This window comes from Protopterus annectens, chromosome 9.part0 (genome assembly GCF_019279795.1).
Source record: "Protopterus annectens isolate FY-2018-M chromosome 9.part0, PAN1.0, whole genome shotgun sequence".
NCBI lineage: Eukaryota > Metazoa > Chordata > Ceratodontiformes > Protopteridae > Protopterus > Protopterus annectens.
Window position 1 is genome coordinate 1016881054 of NC_056743.1, and position 19809 is coordinate 1016900862.

The 19809-nt window shown below is 38.0% G+C and overlaps 1 protein-coding gene across 1 annotated transcript in view; it reads left to right on the forward strand.

Moving 5' to 3' along the window:
• LOC122811754 (ly6/PLAUR domain-containing protein 1-like) overlaps window positions 1-19809 on the forward strand; it is a 187603-nt gene that overhangs the window by 118326 nt on the left and 49468 nt on the right. The window contains exon 2 of the mRNA XM_044083807.1: window positions 7952-8089. Within this exon, the coding sequence (XP_043939742.1) occupies window positions 7952-8089 (138 nt within the window). The remainder of the gene's footprint in view (window positions 1-7951; window positions 8090-19809) is intronic.

Below are 19809 nucleotides of genomic sequence, written 5' to 3' on the forward strand. Positions count from 1 at the left end.
TTTTGGCGGTTTTTCAATTCCTTTTGCCTTGTTTCCCAATTCTCTATAAAACTTTTTTGGGTCATCAATAAATTGCTTATTTTGTAATTTTCCTTTATATATATCTATGTATCTCTTAAGTTTTTCCACCTGTGCTGAAATTTTTAGTTTGTTAATTGTGATAGTGCATGATAGATCCTGGTCTGTTCTAATATTGTGCACTGCCTTTATCACGTCTATCTTTCTTAGTATTTTTGTTGATCTATTCCATCTTCTATAGTCTTCTAACAGTGACACTTCTTATCTTAGTTGCTTTATAGTTTTCTCTATTCGATACTTCCGTGATGGTATTCAGTTTCTCCCCTTCCTTTCCCTCACTATCCTGTGTTCTTGTGGTAGAACTTTATCAGTTATTAGTTTAGCTGCACAATAATATATCCTGTTTACGTCAGTTATCTCACATGGATCTCTATGGACAGTCCTAATTACTGTGTTCATTTGTTTTATCAGACTTCTGACTTTTGGGTTTTTATTAACATTCTGCAGTCTATTTCTTTCATTGATCTTAATACATCTATCTATGTCCATTAAATCAAGCAACTCTTCCCTTACTTAATTTTCTTCCAGACTGAGGGCACATCCTTTGTTTTCCACTTCCTGCGGGCATTCTATAGAGAGTTCTATACCATCTTCCTGTAGAACTTTCTCCCCAATTTCATCCCGCGCCATCCGTTGCACTGTCATATGGGAACTCACTGGCCTATCACTCCGCAACAATGGCTGCATCAGAGTTTCCACAGTTTCCTGTTCCTTCCCTTGTTGTCTAGCTTCAAGTGAACGTTTATACTGGTTTCCTGTAGAAGGCTCCAAAATATCTTGATATGGCACCTGATCAATTGCTTCCTGTTCCAGTGGTTTCCCCTTAATTTGGATATCCATTACTTTATCCTATTGTGGTGCTTTCTGTATTAGATTTTCTACACTGAATCCTTCACTTTGCAGGTTCTCCATAACCTCAATTTCTATTTCTTTGACTTCTCCATTACTAATCTCTTTTTCTGCTTTTCCTCTTAGTCTTCTTATTTTTTGTATTGTAAAGTTTTCCATATCTGGATTCCATTGCCTATATTTCTCTTCAAATATCTTTGGTGCTGCTCTTTTTGTATTGGTTAGTTTTGCTTTCTCCTTTGCATAAATATTACACCATGTTAAATCTCTTTTCCTTTCCCATGTCCACATTTCTTCTTCAGATGTCTCCTGATCTTCTTGCTTTTCCTTATTCTGGGGACTCATTCCATCATGCTGTGATGTAGTCTGTGTTAGACCTTCTACATTAAATCCTTCACTCCACAGACACTCCATAACTTCACATTATATTCCTTTAACTTCTTTATTAATCTTCTTTTCCACATTCCATCTTTGTGATATTAATTTTTTTATTGTGAAATTTTCCATATTTGGATGCCTTTGCCTGTATTTCTCTTCGAATAACTTTGTGGCTGCTTTCTCTATATTAAATAACTTGGCTTTCTCCTTTGCATAAATATTGCACCATATCAAATCTCTCTTTCTTTCCCATGTCCATATTTCTTTCTTATACTTTTCAAAAATGTCTAGGTTTTGTTGTTTACATTTTCGCACTTCCTCAGATGCTTCTTTTTCCAAACAGATAAAAGTTTCTTGATTTATATACTGTTTTTAAAAAATCTGTTGTATTAATGAACGCACATTTTTATTTGACGCTTCTGACAGTTTTTCCTGTGAAAGTATTTTTCTTTCCTCTAATTTATCTCTTAATCTCTTTATATATCCTCTGTCTGGAAGTTCTGGGCTTTTTGCATAATAGTAACAATACATAATTTATTTCTTATCCTCAATAGTCCATTCCATCTTCTTTATGGCTCTTCTTTGGCCTATCAGTTTTTGTGATTTTGTGGACTGCCACTTCCTTCTACAACCGGGGGGCCATCCTCCCCCTGGCCTTAGCCTGGGCCCATTGTAGGAATGTTTCCAGATTTTGAGGATTCTACACTGTCATTTTTTCCAGTCCTGGCACCAGTGCACCTACCAGGATTGGGCACTTTTTTATCTTGGGTCTTATGCACCCAGCTATCTTTTTTTGTTTTTGACTTACTTCTGTGCATAATATATGCTATATAAATACAGTATATATATATATCAGTGTTGCCTTGGTGAGATTTTGTGAAAAAAACAGGGTCCATCTCATGAAGGGACTCACCAAGACTTGAGGATGAATTCAGTTTCAGCACTACTACTCTCCTTTGCTTGCTGACATTTCATCTCTCCATTAGACCCCCTTAAGGATCATTTAGTTATACTTCAGAAACACAGAGCTTAAATTTAAGTCTGATGTCCATAAACATTAGGATGCCTGCAAAATATTCCAAATAATGTCTAAACCAAAGGGTAAACAAGTTACACAGACAAACCATTCAGTAAAAACTGCAAGGAAGACCCAGCCATGCTAGAGTCTTCACTGTATAATAGAATTCAGTAAAAAATTAAAAAAAAAAAAAAACAGTCAAGGCAGACACCAAGCTTGGTTTTAGCCTCTGTGTTTCTGGAGCATAGACAAACAATCCACTTATGCTGTATTGAGAAAGTCAGAAAACGACCAAAACATGACATGTCTATAACCAGCGGGCTTTGGCTTTATTAGCCTAAATGTACCCATGTGTATGTATGTGTGTTTGCTGTGTGTGTGTGTGTGTAACAATCAGCTACAGTTACTTTCTCACATTTACTAATGCACTTTTGTTTGCTGAAATATGCTTAAGTGAAAAGTGCCATGCATGTTGCATAATCATCTTCTCACCAATTCCTGTTGTTGGATGTTGCAGTATATGTGTCAGGAAAATTATATTGATTAAATCACTACCTATCTTCTCAATACAGGATGTTTTGTGTTCCTCTGTTCCTTCAGTTCATGTCAACAATCACCATATAACTACATTGCCAATCTACCGCATGGGGTGGACAGCGGTAATGTTTGTTGTAATTTTATTCAGTCAGCCTCTGACCCCTAATCAAATCCTCTACCAAGGTTTGAAAAGCTGTTTTCAGTTTTGTGCACTCCAAATAACTGTGGGTACCTACCAAAGCCTTCATTAAGTGTCCCCATCTTTTAATGCACCTGATTCCCACTGGTTTCGTGCAGGACTTTTTATATAGGTTGAAAGATGTGCAGCATCATGAATCCTGAGTGCTTACTAGCTAAGAACCATTGCAAGTGTAGACTGCAACTGATTTATAGCAATCTAATAAGAAATCTGGGTGTTCCTAGAAAAACTGCAATTGCACTTCATTATACTAACAGCAACTATAATTTATAACCTGATACCCAAGTGTTAGCAGCTAAAATAAACTGACTGAGGTTACATTTTGTCATTTTAGTCATGCTATTTAATTTTGCAGTTCTGTTTACCTTTTTTTTATATTCTTTTTAGTCTTACTGACTGGCAGTTATCAGCGCCCTATTGCCAGTTAACCCATTAGTTTTCCTTTTATTGGCTTGAGAACTGACTGACAGAGTCATCACCAATGCAGCCATTTTCTTTCTTTGTTTTTGAGCATTGATGTCTGCACACGCTCACTTGTGTCCTAGGTGTGCAATGGGTCATTGTACTGCACTCTGCACCACTGTGTAACATGATCAGTTGAAACCTCCACACCTTTTAAATAAGAACCCATGTGTGATCCCAATCACTACTAGGGACTCTATCAGCAGAGAATGTTCACAAGTATGTGCCCCCCTCCCTCTAAGGGGGGGGGGGTAGGCTAAGCCTTTTCTTTCCTTTCCTTTCCCATACCAGCTTAACAGATGCCTGATCCACTAATCAAACTCCAGTAACCTGGGTAATAGTCAGGGCCTTATCCTCCTATACCAATGAAGATGGCTATTTCTTACTTTATTATTTGAATGCATGCAGAGCACTGCCCCCAGCAATAAATTCTGAATGCTGATTGGTCAAGATTGATTTTAAGTATAAGCTGTGATTGGCTCACAAGCAGTCCATGGAGAAAACTGCTTATAGGAAGAATGTGGCTACATTAAAGATCAAGATCTTTAAAGCACTGACTTACCTGACAAAGCTGAAGACGGAAGGCTTGGCCGCTGCTGGCCAGTTTTAGAATTAATTGTAAAAAGCAACAAAAAATTTCATTTAGTAATTTAAATTAAAACATTAACAAATGTATTTTAGCGTATATATACTGCATACAGCTCATATATATACATTCAGGCTACAATGTCATCCCATCTAGCACCGTGATGACATGATTCTGTGGACAGTTGTAGTTGGAAGTAAGCCAACAGAAGTGGGCAGAATTGTGAAGAAGAGAGATACTAGGCAGTTATAATATATGCACTCAAACAAAAAAATTAACAAACAATTTCATTATTCATTAAATATTACTATTGTCAGAGTGCTCATTCTGTGACCGTAGGTTTGCGTTCCTTTACTGTGTATTTTAGCGTGTGAGCAAAGTCCTATGTGCAGTGTGAGCAAACCCCCTCCCACATAAAACAAGCTCCCAGAGAGATCCTTATTCCCAAGCAGATAGTAAGATCTCTAGGTTACCTCTGCATTTAGAATAGGTATGTCTCTGAGAAGCTAAGAAGCTGCATTACAAATATCACACTTCTGAAAATACCAGCAAAGGGGGAAGCTGAGAACAGAAGTCTTCTTATAACCTGAATGACATCAACACGTTATGGTCTTCACAGCCGCAAGTCTGGAAGGGCATAAGCATGAAGCAAGTCACCAAACTGTTGCAAAAGTCTTATTTTCACAAAAAATCATTGTTTTATATGAAAGTAACACCCAATCAGCCACTGCACGCCCATGACTGTTTACATAAGGCAGAAATGGAATATGGATGCCGCACCCCATTTTGCTCTTTGGAAGATAATCTTTAAGTCAGTTCAACCAGAAATTTTAAAATGACACCACTTCCATTCTCTAATTCTGCTTACTTAATTATCTTAAAGCATGCAGAGAACTTCCCCAAAGTTCAAGTTTAGCACAGCTACCTGTGGTGATCTATCACAGACAGGATTTTGTGCAGCATCTGATTCCCCCTAGGGTCCACATGCGTGACAGGGGTTGCATAAGAAAACTTCTTTATATTTCAGTTAGTGCTGCTACCTGGTCCACTGATTGCTTTAACTGATCTTTGTGGTTCATAATAAAGCTGTCTGGGTAGAAAAAGACCAAGCACCTAATGACACCTGTCTCTCACAGGAAGAAGAAGAAGAATTTTAAATAAAAACTGAAAGCTATAATACATTTTGTCATTTGCTAACCCAAAGCAGATGCCACCTTTATTTATAAGGGGAAGTAGAGCTCTGCTCCCCTTTCTATGACACCCCAAAAAGGCCTAGTCTACCACACTGCATTTGTACCTTGCCTACAATTACCACTGAGTGACAGCCCTAAGAAGGGAAGGAAAACACCCTAGCAACAGTAGACTAAACAAAGAACCGAAGATGGGGACTGATGTGTTATTAAGTTGACTAACATAAAAAAGTGCATACGATGCTCACACGATTAGCGTAGCTTATACATAACAAGAGCTGAGGCCATCTCTGCAAACTAAACTATCAGTATTTCATTACTATATTGTTTTTATTAAATGGCAATAATTAATTATACTATTTGGAAACAGCCATAAATATTTTAGTGCTTTGATTATGTTGATGTCCAAACATATGACAGTATGGGCGATGTGTATTTGTACAGGCTGCATGTGTGGTAGTGTTGGTGACATTTTGCAGATGACAGGGATATAAATGGAGCAACAACATTCTGAACATTGTTATGTACAGTAAAAAAAAACATTAAAATAATTTATATCACTATTTGAATGTAGGTAATAATAGTAGGTTCTTGCCAGCCATATCATCATCCAGACAGCCAGAATTGCAATAGCATTAATAACCTGGTTATATTGCACTTCCAACATTATATTGTATAAACTATATATTTTTCACACTGTTCATCCGAAATAAACTGCAAGTATTTGTAATTATTTGTACCTAAGCACGGGTAAAGCAGTGGTGCAGAAGTTAGTGTTACTGTCTCACAATGCTGGGTTCCATAACTCTCAACTTCTTAGCATGAAAAATCTGGACAAACTCAAAAATAATGTTAGGTCAAAAGCCCAAAAATAGGGATACATTTTAAATATCACTCTTACAAACTAAGAAAGTTGCTTGGATAAATGTTTTTTCTTTAGCATGCATTTTTCTGAAGGATATTAAGTCTGAAACTCAAATGTCTGTTATTTTTTAATTACTTCAGTACTCAATGACATGCCAGAAAACCACACATTTTATGATGAACAGACCAAAAATATTAAGCAAAAATCTGGGCATTCTGCAAAAATCTGGACAGTTGAGAAGTATGCTTGGTTCTCTGGTTCCGTTCGCATTTGGTGTTTCTCATGTGAAGAGTCAGAATATTTCCCTCTATTTCCCTATATTCAGTATCCTGTACTTTGTTTTGTTTTTTGTTTTTTTTTGCTGGAGTCCTTCAGTTTTATCCAAAAGACATACCAGTAGGTGAATTAGTGAAAAAGTGTGTGTATGTGCATCCTGCAATGGACTGGTGTCCTATCCAGGAATGGTTCTCCAACTTACACTTAGTGAATGCTGGTATATTCTCCTGCTCCCCCTGCAATCCTGAATAGGAAAAGGTGGGTTTTGGAGAATGACTGAATAAATAGGTCTGAAAATGCAGCCTTGGAAGGGTGGAGGTGTGTCTGAGTGGACAGATGGTAGCACAGTCTTAAACTTCACCTTTTTTCTACTTCAGGGTATCGTATCTTTATTTTTCTGCCCTATTTTGATTATGAGCTATCTCTGAAATATAAGCAGGGTAGAGGCCCTATATGACAAATCCTGAGTGTTCTCATAGTGAGGGCCAGCACTAACAGGGATGCTGAATTGCATATGTTCATGTCCTGCTTTACGGATTTAATCTCAAAGCTATTACTTCAAGTATTACATTACTAGGTAGATTACTGTCATCATACCTCTCAACTGTCTAGATTTTCACAGAATGTCCAGATTTTTGCCTCGTATTTTTCGTCTCTTACTCATAAAATTTTGGTTTTCTGGCTAATTATTGAAGACTGAAGTCACTAAATAATGGACAGACATTAACGTTTCAGACTTCATGTTCTTCAGAAAGTGCATGCTAATGCAAATTCTGTTATTCTATCATCTTTCTATGTTTGCAATAGGAATATTTAACATTTTTGGGCCTTTGTCCCCACTTATTTTTTTGTTTGCTTTGTCCAGCATTCTTGCTCGAGGAGATGGAGAGGTATGGACTCATACTACCTTCCCTTACTGACAAAATTAAAAAAGGAGAATTATTACAAGGTTTGTTTGTCTTAAAAAATAAAATTCACAACTACGCTTTTTTTTATCTCTGCAATGCCACTCTTCAACACATTGAATGGAGTAATACTATTAAGTGTGATAAGGGCAGCTGCAGTAACTTGTGAGATGCTATGAAGTTCTGATTCAGGATGTTGTCTTTAAAATTCAGAATTAGCTTAGCACCCTCTTGTGGACTAGTACACAAATAACAACTAAGTAACTACAAAAAAAAGAAAAGGCAGCAAAACTAATTATATTTTATTTATTGTGTATTAATAATCTTTGTTCTAAGACACTAAAAATGTGCCTAAATAAGCTTTTTAATTAAGCTGTTAATAAAATAGATCATATTGACAATGCTAAGGCTTGCTCAAGATTTCATATTCTATTTTTTTCACTTTCTATTGTGAGGTATAACATTTCATTACTTTTTTGTGGGCTGGTGTTTTTTCCTAAATTATGGAATTATGAAGCTTACATTTTTGGCACTAGATTGGCAAGGAGAATATTTGCTGACTGCTGGGTAATCCTTTTTATAGTAATTTACTTGTCTATTACATGCAGGCCTACTGTTGCAAATCCAGTGCTATCACTGCGAAGAGTTCCTACTTAATGACGACTGCTCCTTACCACAGTTCATCGTTAACTGCACTGCTAACATCCAAAATGGCTGTCAGAAGGAGACAGTAGTCCAACAAGATGGTAAGCAAGCAAATGGAAAAGGACTGCAGAGCTGAGATGGAAGTATGTGAATTAGATTTAGTTTCTAGGATATATTTCTAGAATATATCGCTTTACTAGTAAAATACTAATGTTATCATCAGGAAAATGGATCAAATATGCCTAAAGGCGTATGTGCCTCTTTTTTTGTTGAATGTGGAAGATAAGCACGACTTCCGGGAATATTTCAAATAATTCATATTTTACATATTTGTAAATGTTTAGCTGATAAACTGTTTCTACTCACAAATCTTACTTTATTATTTCCTGTGCTTATCCACAGCTTTACCTTGTGTAGTTAACCTCTCCTTCAGTCATAGCATCTTAGACTATCAAAACCACCCTCCAGTCTTCTTCTCTGTCAGCTTCTTGTAAGGCAAGCCCCTAGACTTGCTTGACATAACCCATCACTGGGCAGGTCCCTCTCCTGTGAAGCCTGCCTGCCTGGTGGCATCTATAAATGTATTTGACTGGTGAAGGTTCAGTGAGGCTTGGCTTTACAGAATGGCAGTGGGTCATGTGGCCACTGGCCACTTTGCTAAAAGGATTGTTTAGTGTGCCTCCTCCTCTTTCTCATCTGGTGTTAAAAGACACAATGACATCCATGAGGCAAGCTTGCATATGCATGTCCTTAGCATTTTGACAGATGCTTCTTCACTGAAGATCTGCTGACTCTGTTACAGCCTTGGCCTCAGCTGTAGGGCAGTATGACTCAGACACTCAGACCATTGTCATCTCCAATGATTGTTTTTTTCTTCTCTTTACTAACCCTCTGATTCTAGAGTCCATTCCTAAACCTAAGTCATCAGCATCACAGGCAGAAGTTTTACTGCTGCACTGAAAAGCCAGAACAGGGAGAAATGTTAATTGTAGACCAAGGTCACACGATGTTAAAAGCAAGCAGCAGGTATAGATTTCAGATGGCAATGTAGCTAGGGAAGGCTGGGGAAAAACATTTAGTTCAGAGCAGATGATGTGAATGAAGTAACTGATAAAGGAACACTCAGAGATATCTGGCAGCAAGCAGACATCCCAGGAAGAGTGAGGAGCAACACATCAGCAGTGAAACAAAAAGAAATAATAAAAAGAAATTTGTGTACATAACAAGGAGACAACCTCACTACACATAATATAGCTAGAGTGGCACATGGGGAGCATAAATACAGGGAAATAAAAATCCCAACCCCCCCCCCCCCACTTTGTGTCTCATGGAAACAAGGCGCTGATGATTGACACTTGGAGGAACTGCATGGTAATAATGATTGCAAGGAGTGCAGAACCAACAACCAGAGCATATTTAAGGGCATAGCTAGAGACCCCAGCATAGCCATCCGTCTGGGAACCAAAGAGGTGATCAGAGTAGGAACGTTTTGAGGAGAACAACAGTTTTCAAGAGAATGTGGCTGATGAGAGACGAACATTGATACACAATATATCTAAGAAGGTACTGTCTGAGGCAGAAATGCCCATTTTGAGTAAAGGTTTATCTTTCATTCCATCACCAGGTTGTGATGGGGTGAATGTTATTTTTGATTTGAAACTGTTTGCATGAAACATTATGTTGAAGTTACAGTTCGGAAAGACTGATACTGACAAGAATGTTTTATTTCGTAAACCTAGTACATTTGTTCCTGTCAATAATTCTGCTTTAGAAGTGTTTTTGAGAATGTGTAAATCTGATATTTATAATGTGTTATAGAAAGGTAAAACTGGACGCAGGTTTGTTAATTTGTCACCAGAAGAGTGGCATGTTTTACTCTCTCATGAATGAACGAAGTATTGTGATAAAATCTGCTGACAAGAGGGGCATGGTGGTTGTTATGAACTGTGAATTTTATTATAGTAGCGTAAATGCCATGTTATCCGATAGTGAAACTTATAGATGTATTTCTAAGGTTGAGTTACATGGTTTTATTAGTAGTGTTCATAGTTTGCTCCATAATGTCAAGTTAGAAGAAGCTATTCCTGATGATTTATACAGGTATCTAAAAGTTGCTTTACCTCTTGTTCCATTATTTCAGGGTTTACCCAAGATTCCTAAGAATATGAGCCACCCTCCGTTTAGACCTGTAGTTGCTGGGGAGAGGGGTGGCTCACTGCACCTATGTCCATTTATCTAGAGAAAAAGTTGAGGCCAATGTTTAACACATGTCTTTGTGTTAAAAGATAGCAATTTCTTTTTGATTTGTATGAGTTTTCCAAAGATGATGTTTCCATCTAGCAATCTTTTGGTAACACTTGATGTTATATCACTGTTCACAATGATACCTAACCAGCAGGGTATTTTAATGGTTAAGGATTTTATTGAAATGAGAAGCGATTTGGGTGCTAGGCAGATTGATTTCATTGTATTTCTCTCTCAGACGGTTTTAGAGAATAACATTTTCACATTCTACAAGAGATATTACCATCAGAGGTATGGCATAACTATGGGCACACACTGTGCCAATAACTACGCCAGTGTTGTTATAATCATATGGGAATGCAAGTTTCTAGTGAGTTCAAGATGGTGGGGTTATCAAATAAAATTTTACAGACAGTTTGTGGAAGACCTTTTTATGATTTGGGCTGGCACCATAGTGAAATTAGATGAATTTATTTGCTACCTTCATTCCACTACAGACGTTTTGCGTTTCACTGCCACTAAGTCCCATACTGAGTTACCCTATTCGGATGTTATGGTGAAGAGGGAGTTTGGCAGTAATAGACTTGTTATAAGCCTTTATAAGAAGGATTGTTACAAACCAAGTTTTGCCCATTGTAGTAGTATGCATCCTAACCATGTGTTTGAAAATGTGGTGAAGGGACAAATGTTAAGGGCCTCTAGGTTACATGTTAAAGACCAGGATTTTGAGGAATTTATCGTCACCCTGAAGGAAGATTTTGAAGCTAGGGGGTATAAGGGGACTGAGATAGCTAAGGTTATGTGTGGTCCCCGCCAGCTTAGGAAGGGTGTTAGGAGACCCAATTTTACAACCCCCACCCAGGACCCACACAGACAAGTTAGAAGGGACAATGTTTTAAGAGTCCCTATGACTTTTTCCAGTGACATAAATAAGGTCACTGATGTCATTAAAAAGAATTGGCATATTTTAACCTCTGATTCCTCTGTTGAAGCATTAGTTGGTACATCTCCTACGTTTTACTACAGACGAATTTAAAGAGGTTGTTGTGTTATCCGGATAAATCGGGTTATGGACAACAGGGAGCGGGTATACCAAACAGTGTGATACTTGTAATTTTTGTTGGTATGTTAGAGAAGGTAATGAGTTTGTTCATCCACAGACAGGGAAGAAATATGGGTAACTGTGACACTATGAATGTTGTCTATTTAGCCAACTGTGAGCAATGCACCTCATTTTGTGTTGGCAAAATCAATTATCGGTTTCGTGAATGTATTAGGGACCATATATATTGTATAAATAAAGGTAACACTGTCAGTGCCTTAGCTAAACATGTTCAGATGCAAGGTAATGCACATAAGTTTTCTCTTACTGTGTTAGATGTTATATATGAGAATGGTAAGTTGGGTAACATTGAAAATTAAACAGAAAGATGTGAAGCAAGATGGATAGCCAAACTATGTTCTCATATGTGGTTAGGTTTAAATGAATTTGTACCTTTGAAACCTGTTTTAAAAGCTAGAAGGAAAAGAAAAAAGTATTGTCTATTTCCTTTTTACTGGGTTCACTTTTTTAGTGAGTTTAGCTTTAACTATTTAATTGTTTATTGGTTTTAGCTTTTGATTGGTCTGTGTATTATGACAATGTTATATAAATGTTTAGTAATGTAATGTTTAGTAAAGATGTTGTTTCACTAGGTTCTGAAGAAGTTATGATTCCATAGCATAAGCACTTACCTGTTTGTATATGCATTAAACTTGGATTTATTTACCTTCTGCCTGTTGTTTGCTGCCTACTTTACCTTTGGATATTTTAAATTGTGACTGCTGTGTCTCCATACTTGGATTTATTTCACCTGCTGCCTGCTGTTTGCTGGCTATCTTACCTGTGGATATTTTGAATTGTGACTGCTGTGTTTCCACACTGGTGCTTCTGTCTGCACTTAGTTTTGATTTTTGGCTACTAGTGCGGTTTGTCTGCTGGTGGGATTTTTGAGTTTTACATTAAGTTTATAAGAGCAATATTTAAAATTTGTCCCTATTTTGGGCCTTTGCCCCCCCCCCCCAATTATGACAGGATTTGTCCAGATTTTCTGTGTTAAGAGGTTGAGAGGTACAAATTATATGGAAGACACGTGGCAGGAAAATGGGAAGCTCAAGATAACTCTAAAGAAATGTTACCTAATGGAGAGGGTGGTATGGTACTAGATTGCATTGTCTAAAGCAGTGGTACAGTAACAAGGAATTCAAAACTCCTTAGGACAATAGTAGGACAGGATGGGGACTTTATTAAGAAGAGGCAGTTGTACAAAAGCTAGCTGCAGCATTGGGATGGATTTGACAGATCTTATGTCTTTTTTCATATGTTTTCACAAACTATGGCTGCAGCAGGGGAAACATCAGCTTCACTGACAGCTATAACAGGGACTGATAATTGGTACATCATTGACAGTTACTGTGGTCTGGGGCAGACAAAACAGTTTACTTGTGCTGTGGTCTAAAGCAGGATACAATGTTCAAACATAGAAGAGAGAGGGCAAGGAAAATAATATAGTGGAGACTGAGTCAGGGGAAATGGTTCAAATGTACTGCAGAATGGGACATGTGTATGGGTTCAGCTGCCCTGTAAAAAAGGACATGTGAATGGTTGTGGGTGCACTGAGAACCGGCTGAGGCAAATTAATTAAATTACAATGGAGGAAAACAGATAAGAGGAGAGGGTCTGAATATTTTGGAAGTAAAGAGAGGAAAAACCTTCCAGTGAATTGAAAATAATGGCTATAAGATTGAATTCAAATATACATGAGGTTAGAGAAGGCCTAAGAGGTCTTAATGTACTAAGGACTTAAGCAGGGAAAGAAGATTGGAGGTCATAGGGGTTAAGACACAGTAAAGGGTTCAGATGTACTAGGGAATGAAATAAGGAAAGGGTTAGGGAAGTAGTGCACATACACTGGAGAATGGTGCAAGGGGATATGTTTTGTATGCTTCAAAAATGGAGTAAGTGCATTTAGTGAGGACTGGGTCAAGGGGAGATGGTTTATCTAGCAGAAAGGATAAGGCTCTTAACAAAATGCAACAAATCTCTGTCAAGAGGCTCTATTTGGTCCAGCATCAGTGACACCGATATGGTGTGCTGGAGGTCATAGGTTCAAGTCCCAAAGGAGAACTAATATCATCCCTTCACTTCTATACAAGAGGTTGCTGAAGGAAGAACTGTCAGTTGTACTGGCACAGGATTCACGTGTACTATGGTATGGGGTGGGAGATGGGTTCATATATAATAATATCCATTTATTAACATGTAGGCCCACTGGATGCACAGACCCTTTTCAGAGGTAATCCAGGAGCAATGTCTGGTTAAGTGACATGTTCAAGGCCACATAGTAGGCAAATGAGGACTGAGGGACTCAAACCCTGTATAACAGGAACTACAGCTCATAGCCTTAACATTCGGTACTAACTGTCAGACATTTGGGGCTTGACAGGAATAAGCAGTTCACATGTACAAGGGAGCACGGTAGGTGGAAGTGCTTTTACTGTAACATGAGAATATATGCAGTTGACTAATATATAGTCAGTAGAATTACTGTGCGTCTGCTATGTGAAGGTTAAGTATGTGCAGACGGTCTCAGGTCAGAGTGCATAGCCATGAAATATAGAAACCACTGGAGGCACAAACAAAGACTACAGGCTTGGTGGTGCAACCTCTCACTCTAGCAGGAGTATGAGAGGAGAGAGGATGGAGCAGTAGCTGATGCAATAGTGTGCATACAGAACGGCTGGAATACTGTGAAAATACAGTGCATGGAAACAGAGTCAGATTCGTGAGTAATCTCAGTAACAACCTACTTCATGGCTAACACGCATGCCCTTTTACAGGAAGTGAAGGTCAGAATCACTGCACTTACAGGACTAAGACCTCTCGATTTTGTGTTAAACTCTGAGTAATACACTTTATACAGTATGTGTAAGAAAGTGATATAATAGTTAACATCCATAAGGGTTACAAATTAATGGAAGAGTATTTAATTAGTGCACTAATAGCTTTCATTGTGTGTTTGAATATGGCAACCTAATCTTCAAGATGACTAACACTGAATATTGCCGTAATAATAACTTCAAGTTTGCTGAACTTTGGAGTTGAGAAAATATTATTTTACCCCTGAGGCTGAGTGATCTCACTGTTTATACATTTAGAGCTGTGGAATGCAGAGTGCAAGGTAGCTTGCTCCCTCTGCAAACTTATTTTTTCTTTCTTTTTGGGGGAGATTCACTATTGGTACTGCAGTAGCAATAAGCAAAACGTTTCTGTACTTGACTTGAATTCCAGCAGGAGGGGGAAGCACGCTTGGAATTCAGTTCTAATCCAAAACAGGAAGGAAGATGATCGTCAGGATTGTGAGGTTGATAAATAAAAATAAAGGTGACATCACAGTTACTAGAAGGTACAGGAAAGAAATGGAAATTAGGGTTTGGAGGCTTATCCAGATTTTAATCTGCCTAAGAAGAATTGAAGTATGGTAGCCAGTAACATCCTATGCCAGGGATCTTAACTGATCCTGGGTGATGCAGGGTAGGTGCCCATCCCAGGATAATAATCATATAGCATTCCATCAAAGAAAAGGCAATCCTCACACTGCTGTTCACACAATTGTAGTAAATAAAACATTCATTCTGCTCACCTTCTTGTATGCAGGAACCACAGAACTCTCTGGCTCAGACTGGATGCAAAAAAAAAGAGTGTGTAACCTAGGTCCAGCCTGTGTTTCAGAAATACCAACTTTAGAAAGATGAAGGGTATATTATTAGGATGACTTGGCTCTTGGCCAGTTAGAGGACAGTTGCACCATGGCACCGTAGGCTATGGAACTGACTCCTACTACCTATTCACAGTTCATCTGAACTTCGGATCAGATTTCATCCACAAGGCTGACAGAACTCCCTTTCATGTCTCTGATCTATTTTGCACGCTGAAAATGGATCCAGCATATGATGACTGATGAGTTTTTCAGCTGTCTGCCCTGTACTAACAAGCCAAATCTTCTTCAGACTTTAGCTAATTGAGAAACAGTATATGTATGTTGATTGTTGTGTGGTTTTATTACTCCACACTGTCATTTATACTAACCTAATTGCTGTTTTTTTGTTTTGTTTTCTTGCATTCAAGTTATTTTTCATCTTGCCCCAGTGCCACTGCCTTCCAAGTGTGCTAATGATTTTTCAATAACCTTGCAAGATCAGAATAATAGTTTAGCTTTATAGTGCGATTCCCTCTATAAGGAAAAGAAAAAAAAACATGCAACTAGGATGAAACAAATTCAAAAAAGATTAACCAGCAATATAAGACTCAGTCTTGCCATGTGAGCAGAGACTAAAAGCACTCAGCATATACTCAATGGCATAAGACAGAGTGAATATATGAGTAAATAAAATGTTGGAATTTAAATCCACTGAGCATGCTAATTAAATGAAATGTCTAACATACCTCTCAAGTGTACAGATTTTCTCAGAATGTCCAGATTTTTGCCTCATATTTTTGGTCCGTTTCTCATAAAATTCTGGTTTACTGGCAAATCACTGAGTGTTGAAGTCAAACATAATGACAGTCATTTGAGTTTCAGGCATCATACTCTTCAGAAAATTCATGCTAATGCAAAACCTGTTGTTCTATCTACTTTCTAAGTTTGTAAGAGCAATATTTAAAAAGTGTACCTATTTTTGGGACTTTGTCCCCTCATTATTTGTGGCTTTGTCCAGATTTCTTGCTATAACAAGTTGACAGGTATGATGTCTAAGTATTAGAAGACATTAGACATTTGTAAACTTAAAGCAAAGGATACCAACATGCAACACAAAATGCAAACCTATGATGACAAAGAATTGATTCAATGGATGGAAAAAGGAATATGGGAAAGCATTACCTGGGGAGAGGGTACATGTACTTTCTCAGCAAATAAGTAAATATAGCCCATTAAGGCAAGACTCATAGACCAGATGGTCTGACTGCTGAACAAATTATAACTTATCCCAAGGGTGAGTAACCCTAGAGTTAGATGTAATTAGTTGGGTGCCAGCACTAACCCCAAATCCCAAACTGCTACTCCCAGTAAGTACAGAAATGATGAGCTTGTTTGCCCCTTTCTTTGAAGATTAGCAACATTGCAGGCAATATATTTAGAAGCAGTGGTTGTAGGACAAAGCTCCCACATGGGGTGCACCCCCTGCAAAAAAAAAAAAAGAAAAAAAAAACTTTCTGTGATTCACACTTTCAAGCACTTCACTTGTGATAGGGAGACATATAGTTAGGAGGTGCAAGGGACATAGTGCCTGACAGAGGAGTGTAGCAGGGACTTGCCTCCAATTTAAGATTTACTTTTTTTAATTGGCCAGCCTGTTCTATGTATTAGTCTTAACTGAAGATTACTTGGTCATTTAGGTACTGACTTGTATCTGCCTATGAATGTTAAAACAACTAAAGACTTCTCTGATACCTCCATGGGTGACAAAAAATTAAGAACGATCTGATGAATTTAACTGATGTACATGGATACAGAAACAATATCTGCTAGACATATGTATTTATTCCCTCCTTACTGTATCCTTCCAGGTTGTACCTAATAATAAGAAGATCTGTTGCCTACTGTGCCCACCTTGGAACATAAAGTTAAATAAATTAATTAAGACAGATGTTTGCATGGGAAGATAGAGGAATAAATGGAAACACCTATTGTTAAAAAAAACATAAAGCTATATATATAAATAACAGTGGCTTCCACATTGCCACCTCATTGGTGCATGCAAAGAGCTCCCGTATACAACTGTATCAAACCCAACACCGTTTGTAAACAAGGTGCCAGACATCCAGCTGAGCGGAGGTTCTGAGTGGCTGAAGGGCATTGCTGCTTTTCTAGGGGGAAGGAAGGAAACAGAATGCAGCATGTTTTCCCCTGCAGGTGCTTTATAAAGGTAAATATACGCAAACAACATATATGAAATAAAACAGAGAGCATTATAAAGAATTTTTATAAACTTATCTGAATATTACAGTGGGAGATACCATCATGATGTACACACACACATAAGCACATGCACAATAACATTTGGATGGTACACCTCTTCCCACTTTAATTACTCTCCCAGGGATAGTAATTGTGTTTAATAAAACTTATAAGAAAATGTTCAAAATTTGCCCTCCATGCACGTAAGGTAAATCTCTCAGGAATCTCAAACGTTCGATGTAGCATTTCTAAAGCTCTATAGGTAAGTGGTCCATTGAGTGACTCACTTTCTAATGGTGAATATATATCTGGGAACCCTTGTGCATTTCTGTTGCAGCCATCTGTCTTTGCAAGGCTTATCAATGTAGTACAGTTCACTGCTAGTTTTATTACATGCTGAGTCATCCATCAACACAGGTGTGTGACTATTCATCCTTCATCATTCTTATGGTGTGGTGCTGAAAATCTACAATTCTTAGTAGGGGGAGATCACAGACTACAGTGCATACAACATGAGTAGTGTGTATCAAGGGTCCTGATTTGGATGAAATTTTACCTGTTTTCCATCTATTGACTTTTTTAATCATGTCCTAACACCTACTATTCTAAAGAAAACCTGCATAGAGGTCTCTAATTCATGTCTCACATAAATAGGCTTCAAATACTCAGTCACTGAGACAGTGCAGTTATCCCCTAATTCAGAATACTTGTGATGCACTCTTCTTCTAACAAATGGCTTTAGTAGGTCTAACCTTGATCTTAAATTTCAGTTCAGTAATAACACTGCTGATGACATTTCACCATGACTCTGTGAACTGCATTCCAATAGCCACATGGAATTTATCTGTTTTGAGCTGTAAAGGTTTGCATTAATGACTTATAGCTTTCTTGCATGATTGGCTAAATCATTCTGCTAATCCATTTGTTTTGTAAAGGAATTACATTCTTCTGAGATAAAGTGCCATGGACAGCTACTTATTTTGTTCATTAATCTGCAAGGACAATACATAGTACATTCATCTATGAATTGTTGCTCTGTGTAAATATCTTTACAGACTAGTGAACTGTGATGTACCACAAGGTCATATTTTACAAAGGCCATACCCACATACTTCCACGTTTACATGCAGTTCCAGAACCACTTATGGTCAGTACTGCATTGCCATGCTACTGAGCAATGAGCTGCCTATGAATCAGGAGCTCTTTGCATTGCATGTAAGACCACTTGCATGGCTTTGTATACTCTGCAAGGTAACTATAAAATCCAGGGATTATCAACGGCAGTTTGCTCAGGAAATCATTTTTTTGAGAACATTGCTTGCAGTATTGATTTAGTTTTCATCTGAGGTAGTTGACTCTATGCAGATGATTTCTGGCCATTTAGAGTAAGTGCACATCCATTGCTATAAGGAACCAAAAAAATCAAAATGGGTATGATAACTTACAGATAATGGTCACTCTCAGGGTGCAGAGCTGCCAGTAGTGGTACATTTTGGACCATCAGAAAATCAACAGTTCTACAGTGAGTCTTTGGAGTCATCTTAAAGTGCAGGTTGAGGAATGTGTTATTTTGCTGAATGCAATAACTTGTAGGCATCTTCATGGGTGTGTACAATAAGCATATATAAAATACTACCAAGAAGCTGCAGCAGCAGCATGTTAGGCCTGCAAAGAGGTAGACAGCAAGTTTGGTAGAGCTCAAAAGATGGAATGGAATCTGTCTCCAGGGCATACCTCTCAAACCGCAGACACTGGAAATAGGTACAAAGGCCCTGTTAAAAGTAGGTTGATCCAGCAAAACATGGATATCTAATTAGTATTAAATATGAATAACAAATAGCACATAGCTCTTCCCGTTTTTAGTAGGAATGTGAGATACTACTCAGAATCACATTTAAAAAACAGAGAAACTAAAATGATAGGAAAATAGAAGCAAATTATAAGAAAGACAGCATAAAATCTGTAGACTTTAAAGACCTGTACAGCAAAATTCTACCAAGCAATGTCATTTCTTTTTGCTTCTGAAAAATGGAGATATAAGATACTTGGTAGAGCTCTTTAAATTATTGGTGCCACTGGTATGTTGACCATGTAGACTGGTTTCCTGTGTACTAGACAGATTAGGTTCATAGGTAGGTACTAGGCTATTGGTCCTAGGGCCTATACAAGCCTAGCCAAAAAGGTACCCTGGCTTTCGCCACCCAAGAAAATTATTTTCCTGTGCCCCTGTCAAGCAGAACCACAGAAGTGATCCCCGGGTGAATTTCCTATTACCCATCCAATCATCAAGATTTTTTTTGAAGAGTGCTAATGAGGAGCTCTGTTTGACATAGATAGGTAGTCCGTTCCAGAGTATGGGAAGTCTTCTGGGACAGGAATCTATCCATCCAGCATGTTCTGTTTATTGTGGTGACAAGGTTTAGATCCCTAGAGCGTGTAGCTCGAAGGGATTCGTATTTCTTTAAGTGGAGCATGTCCAACAGCTCTGAGTTTCACATAGCTTTGTATGTTAGGCAGAGATCGCCTCTGAGTAGGTGATATGCGACGGAGTAAAGCTGGAGTTTTTTCAGTCGGTCTGC